Source organism: Cyprinodon tularosa, unplaced genomic scaffold, assembly GCF_016077235.1.
Source record: "Cyprinodon tularosa strain WSP-4 unplaced genomic scaffold, ASM1607723v1 ctg6, whole genome shotgun sequence".
NCBI classification, from domain to species: domain Eukaryota; kingdom Metazoa; phylum Chordata; class Actinopteri; order Cyprinodontiformes; family Cyprinodontidae; genus Cyprinodon; species Cyprinodon tularosa.
Window position 1 is genome coordinate 472,279 of NW_024039340.1, and position 18,872 is coordinate 491,150.

Sequence of the window (18,872 nt, forward strand, 5' to 3'; positions counted from 1 at the left end):
AGTTCAGCGGACAGGATGAATGAATGGTAGCCGGCGCGCACGGATTACGTCATACACACTCCGCTTTGTTTAAAAAATATAAAAAAATATAACCACGGATGTCTGGGGGACAGTGATTGGCCTACATGTTATGAATGCTGGCGTACCATAAAGAATAAATTATGAACAGTTTAGTTTGTGCCTTCAACTTGCTGCCCATAGGAAGACGTTACTTGGATAGAACCTAACCGAATATCTTCAGAACAGTTTCAAATGACACAAAACTCATATGGGTGAGAAGAACATGATGCAATAATGTAAAATCAAGGGCCCAATGTAAAAAAAACGGAGTTCCCCTTTAAGTAAAGGTTTAATTACAGCTACCTTAAAAGCCTTTGGTACATATCCCTGTATCAGGAAGAGATAAATCACATCTACATTGGTTTGTCTAGAGACCCCACTGGTTTGTCCGATAACATCTGTTTGAAATTGATGTGTGTATATATGAAGAACTGCAAACTACTTGGATGTAAAACAATTGCCATCACGGCTTTTTCAAGCAACTGTCAATCTTTGTGAAGCAGGAAAAGGACTAATACAAATTGAATCCAGTAGAACCTTCTATTGCCTACCTGGAATGGGTGACAATAGTTGAAGAAACTTTTGGCTCTCACAATGGTATCGGTGCCCCATTTGTTGGTATTCGCCAATACCGATACCACCATTTTAATGCTGGATCGGCCCGATCGGTATTGCTGCAAAACTATTAAAAACTAAATCAAAACTCTCTAAACATGTTTTAGCTAAAGCAAAAAAATTAAAACTACAAAGAGCTTTAAATCATTAATACGTAAACTGAAGCACTACTGCACCTGCTTTGCCTCCCTAATGTCTCCAAAAACCAACTGCCAAGGGCCTCCAGTCTGTGAGCCGTAAGAATCTGAATCCAATTAAAGTAAGAGATCAGCTTCAGTTTTAAATCATAAATGATGTTCGAATCAAAGGCGGCTGGAAAGAAAAATCAAAGGTGTAGGAATGTGAAGTCCTCAGGTGATCTGCTTAAGCTTTTTGTCTCGGCTTGTTGACGTGATTTGGATTCTGAGCGTCAGAAAAAAAAACAGAGGTCTCCAATAATGTATCTTTTTCTTTTTTTATTTACACTTCCAATCTAAGATTTACAAATTCCTATACCTATCTTATTTTGCAACATACCTTTATCTTCTTCAGTATAGAAAGCAGTTTTATTCCAACATTTCAAAATTTCAGTTATTAACAAATAATCTATAAATATTCCATTATACTGTATTATTTTTAAATAAATATTACATCAGATATATATAAACGTGTATGTATTTTCATATTTTTCAAGATATGAAATACATAATTAGATTTCCATACTTTATTTAATATCTATTTGTTTAATTTATGACTGATTTATTTTTAATCTTGTTTATTTAAAGATTTATTTTTTAGGTATTTTTGTTTTTGTTTTAAGAATTTAAGAATTTAATCTTTTTATGACATTTGAAATACATTCATTTATTTCAACGTTTATGTGATTATGTTATAAGCTTCTGCAATCACACAGGATGGTAATATGTGTTTGGACTGTTCAGAATATTATATATTTTTTTAGAAAAAAATCAAATAAATTATGAGGTAAATAAAGAATGAAAGCTTCAAAAACAAACAGAAATTGTATTCCATGGGTAAAGTTATCCTTTTAATTGAATATTTATTTATCTATTAGTAAAATTATTTAGTAAATTTTAAAAGAAATGGCTCTTCTTACCAAATCGCTCCTCATGTTATAATTTTTCAACTCTTTAAATTCAGTTAAAATACGTTGCTCTACATAACTTCTATGTAACACAAATTCATGACCATCATATAAAATGGGTAAAACACAATTTTAATACAGAAAATCCTAAGCAAAACAAATTTTAGCCTACTTGAATCTAAGACCTGGTTCTGCTGGAGGATTCTTCCTTTTAAAAGGGAGTTTTTCCTCTCCACTGTTGCTAAAAGCATGCTTAGTGTGAGGGATTGCATATGAGTCGATGCAATCAACTGGTTTTCCTTAGATAGAAAACTTGAATCAATTTGACTGGATGATCTGGTTAAACTGTAAAGTGCCTTGAGATGATGTGTGTTGTGAATTGGCGCTATATAAATAAACTGAATTGAACACATAAAAAAGAGCCATTATAAAGAGACAGAAATTTTAATAGAGTAGACATCCATTATTTTTCCTACATTTTGTCCCTCTCTTCTTGTCCCTTTTCTTCTTGTTTTCCTCTCTATGTTTTGTACTCAGCTGACTTTTCATGCTGTCTCTAAAGGAATGAAAGAGTTTTCCAATCACTACGCTCGCTTAGCCGATTGCTCCTTACAGTGTTTCCAAAAAGGCGACAGAGTTCGTTGCTTTTATACGTTGTTGCCAGTGTTGGGCAAGCTACTTGTCCAGTGTAGTGAGCTAAGCTATCAGCTACTCAACAATAAATTAAGCTTCACTACACAATAGCTACCACCTAAAGAATTATAGCAAGCTAAGTTACACTAATGTGTTAAAAGTAGCTTAACTACATCAGAAGCTACTTAACGTTGTACCAACCTAATGTCAATTCAAAATGAGTCTGACACACTAGTTAAAATATTTATTAAAGATCAGCCAATGACATATCACAGTGTAAACATTGCTTTATGATCAGCACATTAAAATAAAAACTAAAGTAATTACTAGTAGACAAACTAGTAAACAATCTGCTGTTATTAGAACCAAATTAAAGGTACTGTGTAGTGTTCTACACACCGAGACATGGCTATGAGTTTGCATTCAATGGACATCTCTAGGGAAAACAAAACCCTACAAAAGACCTCAATTAAACAGTTGATTCAAGTAACAAACAAAACTGTTTACAAAAGAAGGTGAAAAAATAAAGAAGCTAATTAAGAGATACATATATATATATATATATATATGTCTCACCATTTAATTTAATTTCTACCTACATATTTATTCATTGTATTTTTGGAGGCAATTAATTGAATGCTTATTTATTTATTGAGCATTTATTTATTTATGTATTTATTTTATATACGGTAGAGCTGTTCCTCCATAAAAAATCTTATCTGTGCACAGCCTAAAAACAGATTTATGTAAACATCCTGTCAGGTAAACTAGGCCATGAAAATACAATATGGAAGTTTCACTACTGCTCTCTAATTAGAGTATCTTAGTGGCACATAAGGGAGAATTATCCTGCCATAATGCAAGAGCACATCATTTCAATTTGAGAAAAGAATTTCATTTTCTTGCTCTCAAAACTTATAATGCTCACACTTAAAACATGCGCTCTCTCTCAAATATTTTCTCTTCTCTCTTTGTTTCTTCTCTCAGATTTAATCCCTCTTGCACAGATATTTTCTCCTCTCGCTTGCCTCCTTCTCTTCGCGCACAAACCACGCTCTGTTACGCTCGCAAATCCGTAGGCTCTGCTTGCGGATTTGTTTTGCTCTCTCAGACTGCAGTTGGATCATTGCCTAGCAACCTTTCCAGCCAATAGAACGACAGGCTCGGAAAGGGTGCGCTTGTTTAACCCTACTGAGTGTGCCTGTGCTACTACACCACTTATAAGAGCGTCAGCTGAAACTGCTATTTACAGTAGCTTGTGGCTGATTGTTTTTTCAAAATAGAAAACTTGGTTTCATTTCTTAGTTTTGCCCTGGATTTTGTAGCGTTTGTGGACGCTACGTCGCTACTTGATCAAAACAATAACGTCGCTACAGGAAAGTTACTTGATAAATAAAGCAGCGACGCTACGATCAAGTTACTGGAAAATGTAGTTAAACTAATAGCTTCGCTACATGTAGCGGCGCTACTGCCCATCACTGGTTGTTGCCAAAGTCTCCAGTAGCAGAAAAAAGTTGCTAGATTTGGCACCAGTCGCTTTTTTGAAATAAAAGTGCTAGAGTGGTCTGAAAAGTTGTGAAATATAGCAACAAAAGTGCTAAGTTGGCAACGCTGTTCTTGTTGCTTGCTGTTTGGATCTTTCTGAACATGTGCAGCAAATGGGCTGAGACACACTTAATACTTATGACATTTAATTCTGATGACATTTTAGTGAAAGGATTTTTATGAAAAACATGATTAATGTGCACAAATAAGTAGTAGTTGTATTAACCATACATGGAAACTGAGTTCTATGGGGCCCCCAGGAACTTGGGTCCCTAGGCAACTGCCTAGTGTTGCCTAATGGTAAAATGTAAAATTCACATCATACTCACACTGGATCGGTATTTGATCAAATATAAATTTTGTTTTCTATAAATGAGGGTGATTGTTAGAAATGAAACCAAGTGAATTTCAATCCTTTTTAAAAGAAACAGAAACAACAACAACATAAATAAAATGCAATGATATAATGGAGCAGTCTGTAAATGCAGCTGGTAGTTAATGAATCCTAAAACAAACCCTCTTCTGTTAGGAGTAAAAAGCTGTCTTTCGGTTAGATAAGCTTAAACCTTTAGTTCTATTCAAATTAAATGTGTCTAGACAAGCACTCCTACTGTTGGTGCAATCAGAGAGAAAGAATGTCAGGATTTATAAGCACACATTTCAAAATATAACATCGAAGAACATCTAATGCTCATGTGCTCACACATACGCAGAAATTTTTACCCGCGAGCGAATCTATGCAATCTATTATTAACATGTTTCCTTCTAGACAAAGATACTGGTGGGGAATAAAAAATAGAAAAAGAAAAGAAAGATAGAGAGAGAGAAGGTTAAATTATTAAATTTGGGATGTTCTCTTTGAAACAAAAAAAGTCAGGTGGAGAGGAGAAAAATCTACTGTTTCATGAAGTGACGAAAAAATTTGAAGGTGAAAGTAGGTTATAAAAAAGGAGACAATGAGAAAGAGAAGGTGTGGCATCAAAGAAAAAAAGTTTAACAAAGTCAGCGACACACTAGGGTAGAGTCACACGACATTGGAGAGAAGCTCACATCAGAGAACATCACACCCCCGCCATCTAAACTCAGAGAGTGAGACACATGAAGAGGAAGCAAAATACAAAGGTGAACCAGATGGAAGAGGGAACGGTGACATAGACAGGAGTAGGGGAACAAACACCAGAAAGCAAAATGGAAAAAATGCAAATCCACTGACATCCATTATACAGTAAAGAAGAGGTTATTTTTCTTTCTTAATTGGAATAATAACAAACAGTCATAGAAGGGCAGCGGCGAGACTCATGTTATTTACTGGAAGGGTCTGCATTATCAATGGGATCCAAATAAATCACATTTAAATCATACATATTGTTTTGGTAATAAAAAACAGGAGTTTTTTTGTGGTCTACATCAAAGCTTCCCAGACACAAAGCAGACACACAGAGGTCGCAATAACAGAGTAAAAGTAAAGCAGCGATTACAAGGAAAGAGCAATTTACAGCAGTTTCAGGTTTACAACGAAAGAGTCCTTTAAAAGTCAACATCCTTCCATCTCCAGCTCAGTTAAGCTCAACTTATTCCGATCTACAAATCATAGCATCTAAATAAGTGGTACTCCTAACTGTCAATCCTTCTGGTGATATTTTTACGTGAGGTCATCCTATGTGCTCGTCCCGTTAGCTATCTTTTTCTGTGTTCTTTTCAAATCATATTTTAGGAGAGTAATAATTGGGTGTAAACATTCTTAAAGAATTCATTTGAAATTTTTTGTGAAATTTTATTGGCAAAAATGTATTTGGTCTCCCACAAACTACTCTGTCCTCCGCTTGTTAACGGTATTAATGGCTTCTGTTTGAAAGCATCATCTGCATCAAAGACACATGTCCACAGCCTCAAATATTAGCATAAATACCAGGTTTATGGGTGTTTCTCAAACATTGGTCGACCTGCTAACAATCGGCATATCGCTCCCTTTACACTGGAGAAAAAGCTAGGTCGGAAGCCTCGCTTGACGCTGCATGGTCTCTGTGCCCCCGCCGCTGCATGTCTGGTGATGCCATCACGCTGGGTTAGCGTTGATGATGTCGACAGTGAGACAGAAATAAGGAAAGTAATAAATGAGGAGCAACATGTAGATCAGCGTTCAATGGTGTCACGTTAATTAGCGGCGTTCCCACAGTATGCCAATCAGAGCAGAGGCGATATTAATGCGGGCCGCTTCCCGAGTCGTTTGACCCGGGTCCACCCCTTTGGAATGGGGATCATTTGGCTTCCTTTGTAAGTCTGCAATAATGCCCCATACCTGTCTATGTCTCTGAAAGGGGGGTCATTAAAGGGAATTGTTGGCCTAGATAATTAGGTGAGGTGTTCTGTTCCCCTGTTAAGTCGAATTGAAAAAGCCTCCAGGATGGGAAGTACATGTTAACGTTAGCGCCTATTTGTTTACGCTAGTAACTGCTAGCTAGGAATTCACAGGCTAAGTTACTGAGTGACTGAGAGTACGGTGTGATAATGTAATGTTAGTATTGCAGTGTTTCCCGCAGCACTATCTTGGTGAGGCGGCCGCCTCGCCAAACTCACGCTACCGCCTTGCCAACATCCAAAAAAAACCCCCAAAAACTGAAGATTTAATTCATTGCCAGGCCCAGACCTTAAAACAGCATTGATAACTCTACGGCTGATAATACAGAATTGCGACACCCTCTGGTTGGTTATATTACTACGCCATGGCAGAGGAGTAATTTTCTTTGATCATCCAAGGAGACGTGGGGGTGGGATGGGGGTGGGGGGGACGTGTTCGTCGTCTTTATCATCGGTGAACTGGAAAGGTAAGTAGTTAATTAAAAGTGATAATAGAAAATAAATATCTGCCTCGTGTGCTCTGACAAATTAAGATAGGATTTAGTTTTATGTATTCATTTCAACCCCCCCCCCCGGCAGTCATCCGCGCAAAACTGGTTCCGTAAAGTGCTGGAAAAAGTCTTAAAATGGATCTTGAAAGTGCTTGAAAAGTGCTTGATTTTGACTTTGGAAAAGGTGTACGAACCCTGAATCTTGGTTCGAAGTGGTGGCCTGTTGTACAGTTAGGCAAAAAAGTATTCAGTCAGCCACGAATTGTACAAGTTCTAGTACAGTAGAGGTAGCCTAGTAACCAAAGGTGTAGTGGGCTACTTCAGTTGGCTTACTTAAAAAGTCTATGACTTACTCTTCATGTGACTCAAGAGCGCAGACTCGCCCATTGTGAAAAGCTGCACATCTTTTTTGCAGACTTTACAAGAGGCAACTTGTGGGGTTTGTCCCCGTTTAATCCATAATTTGTATTTTTCATCTTCCAGCCAACGTTCATTGAAACGACAACCTCCCGGCATGGTGCAGTAGTGGTTTCAGGGGGCGGAGTCACACATGGAAATAGACTGGCAGATCGCAGTCACACATAAGTGAGCAGGTTTCATTTTCGGGCTCTCCAACATTTTATTTCTCCATTTAATAAACACACGATTCAGAAATAGTTACAATTTCAAGCATTTTCAGACATTTAATCCAAAATATAAGCACTTTTCAAACTTTGAAAACACAATGTCAAAATTCAAGCATTTTCAAGGATTTCCAGCACCCGTACAAACCCTGAAGATTGGCACCAATGTTTACATTTCAACAAATAAAAACACACACAATCAAAGCCAATGCACAGCCCTTAACACCCAGAAATGCTCATATATATGTATAGAAGTAGAATAGACAGGTAGAGAGGATATCTTGGGCCACGCAGCTGCTCCACCATTTATCTCAATTTCACCCTCCAGACGTGAGCGTTCAAACTTACATGGGCACATTACATTAGTATCAAACTAAGGCAGAACAAGATGGACGTAAACAAAGCACCCACACAGGCCAAAACAAACCAACACACACATTCTCATCTTGCTATATATAGTGAGGGCCACGTCCCATTGACTAAGATACTAGCTAGACCATCGCCTGGATAATTACTGATAATAATGACTTGTTAGACTTACAGTAGTAGCCATTCAAAATTTCCTCACTTTCCTCGTTGGGCCCTTGGCTGGTCTTTAGCTGATCCCCTACAATTCCTTTTTAAACATCAATCTTTATACTAAAATATTATTTCTGTCATGATTTGTAGTCATTAAGATTTAAAGAGGAGCGTCATTTCTTGGTCAGACCCTGTAATTCAGTGAAAGGATGGATTTGGAGTAAAAATATGGAAGCCCAGGAGAAGGCCAGTGGCTGGATGTTGGAGGGGATTTTCCTGCCATTCGGCTGGCTTTTGACTTGAAAGGGCCATTTTGAATGGCTGTCACTGTACAGTGGTAATCCACAAAAAGACAAAAAAAAAAAAAAATACTACATATTATGTGGTTCCTAATTCCATCTTGTTCTTTGGTCTTCCGCAACACTGTGATAAACTATTCAGTGTAAGCCAAAACCTTTCCAGCTTAAACAGACTCTAAACTGTAGTTCTTGTATTAAAAAATAGCTTTTAGTTGTAATTGTTTTTAAATATTCTTAACTGACAAAACAAAATGGTAAATTATTTGGATAACTTCCTGACATCACTGACTCTGATTTTATAAAAGGAATGTTGTACATCCTAGATTATTACCTCCCTACTCAAACATATATCATTCTAACAGCAGCAAAATATTAAATCGCTCCTTTTCCCAATTAAATAGAAGCAATTATAAAAATTTTACTGAATAGTGGGAGCATTATCTGGTTTATTTGTCAATTAGCAAGTATCTTCTTTGATTACTTTCTGTTTAACAATTATATTCAAATTCATACTAGTAGTATATTCAGAGCTTGTAAACTATTTAGGGTTAGTTTAATCAACTATATAAGCTCATTACAAGACCAAAAACTTATTTTCTTCTGTTTATAACTCTGAGCAACTATGACCTTTACAAGAAAAAAGATCGTTTTAGCTTAGAGACAAATAAGGTCTAAAATGATTTTCATCTAATCAATGTATCTGGTAAATGTGATAAAAAAATGACACAAAGGGAGACTTTGCTTAGAAAGAAAGCAACCTCGTCCTAATAATCATTAATTCTTTGTTCTTGTTTCATATATAGCACAAAAACAAAACAACTATACCAAATGCTAATTCTACAGCTACTGAGGTCAACGTTACCATGGTGAGGAGGTATGCTGCTGGCCGGCCAGGTGGAGGGTCTTGGGCCGGGCAGTCGAGCAGCTGCCTGTATTAGACGGCCGCTCCCAGTATGGGTCACTGTGAAACACACACAAAGATAAAGCGTGGAAAAGTTCTTAAACAACAGCCTTGGAAAACAGAACCAGGAAATAGGGAAAGTTGGGGAAAAAAAAAGAAATTAAACAAAAAATTAGCATCATCTTAAAAAGGGAAACTGAATACAAAAATCCAAAAGACAACAAAAGAGTTTACTACAACATACAGGTACCACATTCAGGAACATATTGGATATTTAGGCGAAAGTTGAACAATTTGATGTTGCCATGTGTGAAATTTATAAAACGTGGGCATTTTTAGCTCAATGGGGGGAAAAAAGTCACCTACTGTAATAATTCTGATAAATACAAACCTCCAATGAAAAGATATACATTTATAAAACCATAAACCTTCTAGGCAGAAAAGGGGGATTTTCAGAGACAAAATACAGTCCAACACTATCAAGTCTATGCAAAAAAGGGGTTTTCAGAGACAAAATACTAGTGTTGTGCCGATGCCATTTTTTGGCCCCGATACTGATACCTGGCTGTGCAGTATTGGCCGATACCGATACCATCAATTGATGTGTATGTGTATATATGAAGAACTGCATACTATTTGGATGTAAAATCATTGCCATCATGGCTTTGTCAAGCTGCTGTCTACCTTTGTTAAGAAGGAAAAGGACTAATACAAAGTGAATCCATTAAAACTTTTTATTGCCTACCTGGAATGGGTTACATTCAGCCCAGTAAACAGCATTGAGAACACAGAGGTCATGTCCTTGGTATTTTCCCTTTTTTTTTTTTATTCTTTTTTTTTTTATTCAGAGAAATGTCAAACTATATGATGAAAATTGTTCTGACTTTGATTGGTGGAAAGATCAGCATGCATTCTCATTTGTTAGAAAAAAAAATAAGTTCACAATAGGGTGACCAGACTTCCTCTTTTTCCCTGACATTTCCTACTTTCCATACCTAAAAAAATTTCTGGGGGGAATTTCAAAATCGTCCGGGATTTTGGTTGAATACAGTGAAGCACGTATTCGAAAAACACTGGGCACCTGAACCAAGCTGTCAGCACCGGGGCTGGAACCCCGGTGGATGGGGGCTGGGAGCCAGCGGAGGTAACAGAGGTTGGGTTCAGCATTTTGATTCTGTGTTTTTTTTTCCTCTTTTGCGCTGCTCCCATGTCCCGCATCTCGGCTTGACATCATCAAATCTGTCCCTTTGAGACATCTGATCTGCAGTCGCATTTCACTGCTTAGAGAGTAGCTATGTGGTTGGAGGAGAGACACACAGCAGCACTCAGTGAATATTAATCAGCAGCTACTTCAATAGTAAATTTATATAGTAGTTATTATTATATATATATAGTAATTATTAGATAGTAAAATTGCTTATGTAAAATTTAGGAGATGGGTTGGTTAGAAAAATTAGAGATGCCACAGAAAAATCAGTTCGTTAGACATACGGAGCTGTTTCAGCTAAAAATGGCAACAGATTGTAAGTTTATACAAGTTAGTATTATAATGCCAGAAGCTTGAGAAAACAGTTTGTTCTTCTTTACTAGTTAAAAAATCTTGACTTCCCAGAGGTCCATGACTCCCAGTTACAGGTTAAAATTAACATGTTTTCTTATTGAAGAGACAGAATCAGACTGCAGAGCTTCTACATATCTTAAAATTTTGTTTCTAGCATCATCATATTAGTAAATAGGTTAATAAAATATCGATTTTGGTACTGGAATCGGCTCTTTTTCAAATGTTTATTTTTTAAGCATTGATGTTTTTGGGCCCTATATTTATAATGCACTAAAAAACATCTCTCTAACTACCTATAAATGTAAATATCAGTATATTATGGTTGTCTTGTGTTCTCAAAAATAGGAAAGCATTCAATAAATAGATGTTTGAGCTAACTTTTGGAAAATTAGCCTAATGAAAGTGTAACAGTAGGTCCATGAGCCCCCACCCGAGTGTCCCCACCAACTTCAATCACAAAGTTACTCCTTTGAGGTGAAGGTAGCCTGGACACCAGCGGCCCCCATGCTTCCCCCCGCCTGCTGACTCCCTGCTCCCGTATGCCGTAGTACCAGCACCAGCCCCCGGAGCTGACAGCTCGGTTCAGGAAAAAAAATGTCCTCCTTTTCAGAAACCCAAATCTGGTCACCCTATTGTGATATATTATTGCAAGTCATTTGATTCATTTAGAGGGCCATGCACATGCATGGTGACGATGGTGGCAATAATAATAGTGGTAATAATAATTCAATATTAACAACAACAATAATAATATAGTATAATGATGATGATAAAAATAACACTCACTCCCTCACATTCATTCTCACACTCATACTCACTAACTCACTCAAATATTCTAATTTTGTGAGTTTTGGAATTGTTATAATAAACATCTTAATAATCACCTCCTTGATGGGCTCCGATTTAACTCTCTTTATTCACGTTTCCAAAATATATTTTAAAAAGTGACCATATTAGGATGTTTTTTTGTCAAGTAAAATTTATCGCAAAGTTTGACCTCAGTATTTCAAAAATCCTGGTTACGGCCCTGTTGACAATAGTTATATAAACTTTTGTCTCTCAAAATGGTATCAGTGCCCTATTTGTCCGTACTCGCCGATACCACCATTTTAGTGCTGGATCGGGGCCCAGACCGATACTGGTATCGGTATCGATGCACCACCACAAAATAAAGTCCAATTTCTGAAAACACTAGTTAGTCCATAGCAACATTAGCAAGTCTATGCAAAAAAGAAAAAAAAAAGAAAGAGATGTCAAAGCTGCAAAAGCAGCCCAGCATGTTAAACATATATACAGAGCTGTACTTAACAAAATTTCTTTTTGTTTACACTTGTGTTTACAAAATGACAAAATCTAATCTAAGTCTGTCTCTAAGTCTAAGCTTGTTAAACCAAGCAGTGAAGGTAACATGTTAGTAAGCAACAGCATTCCCTAATTTCAGTGATTTTAGGTTGGTAAAAATGAAATCTCTAAAAAAGGAGAATAAAATTGCCTGGTGGATTTCAGGACATACCTGCCAGCTGAGTAAAGGGCTCCTGCTTTCTAAAATATTCAGCATAGAAATAAAAAGCTCTAGCTTAGCTGCTTTATTTCTAGACTTATGTATTTATAGTAAAGCTAAATAGTGCCGAGTGGGATTTAAGAGGAAGGCAAAGCGACAGAGTCAAACACAAAGCCACCCCAGAGTGACAGTCCCTGCTGGAAGAAATATTCAAATTTTACACACCCACCAAAGACAGGCTGTCAAAACTCATGTGGATGTGGATTTTTTTTTTTTTTTTTTTTTTAAGACTGAAAGAAGGAGCACAGGAAAAATCAATTGGATAAAAGACAAGGAAGAATGAGAGATTGAGGCAGAATAAGTGAGGCTGGGAGAGTAACGGAAAAAGAAGAAAGACTGAAGCAATGCCGGCTTTCAGGAAAACATTTACTGAACTGTGTAGCACAGCATGAAACCACTGACATTGGCGTTCTTGTTTTGTGGACTAGTATTACTGTAAAACAGTTTTCTGAAGCAAGCTTCCCACTTTTGTTCTTGTCAAAGGTTGAAGTGAGGGCTGTGCCAGCATAACCCTTTTTAGTTTACAGCTTAAAGAGAAAACATAAAGGACCGATTTTCAAATGAAATGACACAGACGTATGTCCAGAGATCTCTTGATGCCTGACAAGGGAGCGCATCTATTCAGGAGAATGAAAAACTGTAAAAAAAAAAAAAAGAAAAAAAAGAGAAAATTCAATTCTCCCTGAGAATTGATTACACAAGAACCTTAATGAGGTTTTCAGAAAGAGACTCACTTAAGAGCAAAACAGTTAATATCTGACAGGAAGCAGCAATAATTTGAGCTGCAAGCAATCCCACTTATCATTGCAGGGAAAAGATATAGTAGACATTAGGGGTGTAAATAATAATCGTTTTGTATCGATGCATCAATCCAACAGCTGACGATCCGATGCATCGACACATCCGCGATAACAGATTCATGTTTTTTTTTCCTCAGGTCTATTTTTATCCATTTGCTCCTGGACGTAATTCTCCCTCCCGTGCTGCGGTGGCGCTAAACTTATTTTGCCCTCCTACCTCGCTTCCTGGTTATACTCTTACAGCAGTGTGTCGCAGTGAGCTTGACACAGACATTTTTAAGTTATGCTCAATATTGAAGCGTGGTAGATACGGCCGAGGCGGCGAGGAAGTGGGGGCGAGTTTAGTCCGACGACGGAGGGACGTGAGGGCCAAAAAGAGCGGAGATCCAGGTGGAAAAAGGGTCCCAGCGTTCTCGTGCACCTCGCTCTTCTAGCGGGTCAAACTTCACGAGTTGTTTTCCGCAATTTCGGTCATAAAAACAAAACAAGCCGGCCTCCTGTCTGCGGCACTGTTTGCGGTCAGCTACAATTCGGGAGAGGAGCAGCGGAGCGTCTCTCAAGGGGGCGGGGACGTCTGGAGCCGAGGTATTGCATTGCACTCATTGCACTGATTTTGTGCAGTATTGTTGCAGTATTTTTTGATGCAACTTTTCTACTTCTGTTATTTGCTGTTGTTTCTAAAAAAAATGCATAATGATATTACAGCTTTCATTGATTTATTTCAAACTTGAAACTTTGTTTAGCCTGTAAGGTCAAAAAAAAAAATTCATTGATTAATCGAATCAAACCGTGGTGTATTCTTGAGTATTGAAAATAATCGAATCGTTGGGTCAGGAAATCGATACTGAATCGAATCGCCATGATGGATGTGATTTACACCCCTAGTAGACATAGTGAACATACATTAAAATAAAAGTAATTACAGGTGCTGGTCATAAAATTAGAATATCATGAAAAAGTAGATTGATTTCAGTAATTCCATTTAAAAAGTGAAACTTGTATATTATATTCATACATTACATACAAACTCATATATTTCCGATGTTTATTTTGTTTAATTTTGATGATTACAAATGACAACAAATGAAAATCCCAAATTCATCATATCAGAAAATTAGAATATTACTGAAGACCAATAAAAACAAAGGATTTATAGAAATGTTGGCCAACTGAAAAGTATGAACATGAAAAGTATGAGCATGTACAGCACTCAGTATTTAGTTGGGCCTCCTTTGGCCTGTATTACTGCAGCAATGCGGCGTGGCATGGAGTCGATCAGTCTGTGGCACTGCTCAGGTGTTATGATAGCCCAGGTTGCTCTAATAGTGGCTTTTAGCTCTTCTGAATTGTTGGGTCTGGTGTATTGCATCTTCTTCTTCACAATACCCCATAGATTTTCTATGGGGTTAAGGTCAGGAGAGTTTGCTGGCCAATTAAGAACAGGGATACCATGGTCCTTCAACCAGGTACTGGTAGCTTTGGCACTGTGTGCAGGTGCCAAGTCCTGTTGGAAAATGAAATCTGCATCTCCAAAAAGTTGGTCAGCTGCAGGAAGCATGAAGTGCTCTAAAACTTCCTGGTATGTGGCTGCGTTGACCCTGGACCTCAGAAAACACAATGGACCAACACCAGCAGATGACATGGCACCCCAAACCATCACTGACTGTGGAAACTTTACACTGGACTTCAAGCAACGTGGATGAAGTGCCTCTCTTCTTTTCCTCCAGACTCTGGGACCTTGATTTCCAAAGGAAATGCAAAATTTACTTTCATCAGAGAACATGACTTTGGACCACTCACCAGCAGTCCAGTCCTGTTTCTCTTTAGCCCAGGCAAGACGCTTCTGACGCTGTCTGTGGTTCAAGAGTGGCTTGACACAAGGAATGCGACAGCAGAAACCCATGTCTTTCATACGTCTTCGCCTCTCTATTAATGTGCTTGGACACTGAGCTCTGTGAACAGCCAGCCTCTTTAGCGATGACCTTTTGTGTCTTGCCCTCCTTGTGCGAGGTGTCGATGGTCGTCTTTTGGACAACTGTCAAGTCAGCAGTCTTCCCCATGATTGTGTAGCCTATAGAACTAGACTGAAAGACCATTTAAAGGCTTTTGCAGGTGGTTTGAGTTAATTAGCTGATTAGAGTGTGGCACCAGGGGCCATCAATTTTGAACCTTTTCACAATATTCTAATTTTCTGATATGATGAATTTGAGATTTTCATTTGTTGTCATTTGTAATCATCAAAATTAAACAAAATAAACATCTGAAATATATGAGTTTGTATGTAATGTATGAATATAATATACAAGTTTCACTTTTTAAATGGAATTACTGAAATCAATCTACTTTTTCATGATATTCTAATTTTATGACCAGCACCTGTACAACAATTCATTAATTCTAAATTGTGTAACTTCATTTTTTCAATTTAAATAATATTGTTTTTTATTTGAGTTTTTTTTTTTGTGTAGGTACAAAAAGAAACATTTTAGTGAAGAGGGGCACTGGCAAAATGAGTGCGTGTGTAGTATTGGCTTCAATGGGACCTTATGCTGGTCTCTAGGCCTCGTCCCCACTGCAGGCCTTAAAGGGAAAGTACAATCATATTCAGAATTCAAACATCTGAGAGTACTTTAAATATGAAATTATTCCATACTGTTCAATAAATGATGAGTGTTTTTAATTCAGAGTAATTTTCATGTGAATGTGCTTTACTGGAGGCATCCATGTTTTTCAAAGAACACTACTGCCACCCACCGGTTTGTGATGTCATGGTGCGGTATCGGCTGTTGATCAAGTCCCAGTGCTGTATGTGGTGTTTGTCACAACGCGCTATTATCCAAGTCATCTTGAAAACATTGTTCCTCCAAATGTTGGCTACATATTACGTGTTTTTTCTCTGGCCAGAAGTTCGATGGCAAATCCTCCCTCTTCAAGCTGGCAATCCAACGACGAACCCGTCCGTGGAGGATCAGGAATCGGAAAGGGGAAAAAAACAATTTCTTTTTCACTTTTACCCGATGTATTCCAACATCCAGCTGCCATGCACGTGGGCATTGTCAGTTTCACTATGGCTCTCGCGAATTTCAATGAAGTCATCTTGAAATCGTCAACAATTGTTGTTGATTGCAAATGTGTCTAGTAGTTCCCATTGATTTTGCTTGTAAAGCTGGGAGAATGGCGCTAGGCTTACCGCACTGTGACGTCACTGCCGGAAGATAGCAGGAGTGAGGGGTTGTGATTGTGACGAAAATTATCGATTTTATTTTTTTTACTGATTAACGTTAAATTCATTAAATCAATGACTTATTTTTGGTATAAATAATAATCCATTGATTGACTGACCGGACTTTTCCTTTAATGCTCGATTCCGATTTTTTTGTGAAATCCCATTCTTTTGTGTGGTTGTTTACACTTCCTAATATATGCGACTTGTATGTGATCTCCTGTGTGAACTAATTTCACACAAAGTGTCCCGCATGCACAGTAGAGGACACAATGACGTCACAAACAAGCGTTCAGGGAAGTAAAAACAGATGGTAGTGCTGGAGCACATCTTGCAATCTCTTATTTCTTTCCCAACCTCAGTCAGTGCTTTAACAACACAATCTTATGGATCGTTAAAAATAAATCCTGCTCTCCGCATTGTCGTCCCCCAGTGTTGTTTTTCTTCCTGTTTCTGTGTAGCAGTACACCGAGTACACTTCAAAAAATTTTAATCTAAATAAGTATTTTTTTCTAAAAACAAGTAATTTTTTTCTTGAATTTAGTAGGTAACTGAGACACTTTGCCATTGGAACAAGACAATTTACATTTAAAAAAGGAAAAAACAATTACCTTAGATTATTGCAAGTGCACATTTTTTAATTATCCTAGTTTTAGAGTAAAAATACGCCTTCGATTAGCAATTCATCTTATTTTTCTACTCAAATTCAAGGTAAATACATTGAATTTTTACTCATTTCTAGGTTGTTTTCGCAGTGTAGGGACCTTTGTTGAGTATTAATGGCGTTCAGTTCAGATGAATGCGACACAGATCGTCTTTGAAAAGATGAGATACGTATCAGATTCAAGACCGTATAGCCGAATGGCCTGAGTCACATTGGAAAAAATCGGATCTATGTTGTTCACAATGTCATGAAAAGATTAGATCCAGGTCGCATATGTGCACAAAAAATTTAATTTGGGTCACTTGAGGCTATAGTGTGAATGTAGCCTAACTGACCTCCTGCACCAGAGAAATATCTGTGCTTTTTGTGCTATTCTTCATCCACTCTGATCTCAGGACTTAGTGTGAGACAAAAAATAGTCCTTTAATTACAAACTAATTTCACAAAGTGTTTTTCTAGGAGGAAACCTTTCAGTCACTGATTTTCAGAATTCCTGGATTAGCATTTAGCAACATAACCAAGCATGCATGTTCTATCAGTTTTAAGGGAAGCACATCTATAACGAGGAGAAATCTCCAGCAGACAGCCTATCCTGACTGACTGATGGTTTGAGAAGATAGAACAGAGAGAAAAAGAACAAGGAGCATATATCTGGGAGAACATTCTAGTCAGTGAATGAACTAGCTCCTTTAGTGAGTTTATCTAGGAGAACCACTACATAATAGATACGCTTTGACACACTTAATTAAAGTAAAAGCTCAGACAAAACCTTTGTCAAATACAGATAATTTGGAAGACGGGGCCAAGTTGTTGGCAGCAGTAACTCAACTAATGCCCCCCCCCAACTTTTTGTCAGCTTTGAGTCTCTAAGATGACTTCCCATTCATCTTAAAAAAATTGTTTTCTTTTGTCTTCGTTTGTCTCTCTAAGTTATTTTGTGTAGTTTCAGCCATTTTAGTTCATTTGTAACATTTATCCTTGTTTCAATTTTATACGTTTTGTAATATCATTATGTTTTATTCCTCCCTGTGTTCCCATATTTCCTGCTGTTCTCTCCTTAACTAACTCTGGCTACACTAGGTATAACTGCAGCTCATCTCATCCTTGCTCTCACTCGTTTCTGTCATGCTTTTCACCACGCTTCCTTTTGGTTTTAATTGCTCATTGCTGGTTTTTCCTTAATTCTGACTAATTGTCTATCAATACACTCCTCTGCATTTGCTCCTGGTGTCTGTAAGAGTTGTCATTGAGTCTTAAAAGCCTCTTTCCCACTGAAAATACCAGGTTAATGTGTGTTTTTCAAACATGGGTCAACCCTGGGCGTGCAGGTGGCACAGTGATCAGAGCGCATCACCCATGCAGGCCTTAGTCATCTACGTGTCCGACCCGGGTTCAAATCCGACCTGTGGTCCTTTGCCGCTCGTCTCTCTCCTTAGACAGATTTATTATATCATTTTGTATACACAAGAGTAAACAAAAAGAAATTTCATTTAGAACAGCTCTGTAAACAATTTCCTTTTTTAAAGTGCAGCCTTGATTCATGTTGTAATTCATGTTATTATCCGTTATCAGTCCCATTGAATGGTTTCAGATTTTACCAGTAGGCTCAGTAGGTTGGTATCACCGAGTGAATCCTAAACCTGAGATAATTCCTTTACCCACATGGAATTAATGGATCTATTTATGTCTAATCTGAAAATTTCAGTAGTTTTTCATGTACTTTAAAAATAAATGAATAAAAATAAAATGATCAACATCTCGCTCATATTAAACAAACCAAAAACAAATAAATCTCATGCCCTGTCAACTGAGTTGCAGAATCCTGTCCCTATAAAGATTTAATGCTCATCATTCTTTAATAAGATGCTCATCAAATGGACATGCCATGTTTGTATTTAAAACCTAATGTGTGTAAAGAACATAGTAAATTATTAT

General features: G+C 37.5%; 1 protein-coding gene across 1 annotated transcript in view; it reads right to left on the bottom strand.

The window, feature by feature from the left end:
- LOC119797819 (neuronal PAS domain-containing protein 3) overlaps positions 1–18,872 on the bottom strand; it is a 464,035-nt gene that overhangs the window by 333,610 nt on the left and 111,553 nt on the right. Inside the window, 1 exon segment of the mRNA XM_038307041.1 lies at positions 9,090–9,188. Coding sequence (XP_038162969.1) covers positions 9,090–9,188 — 99 coding nt within the window.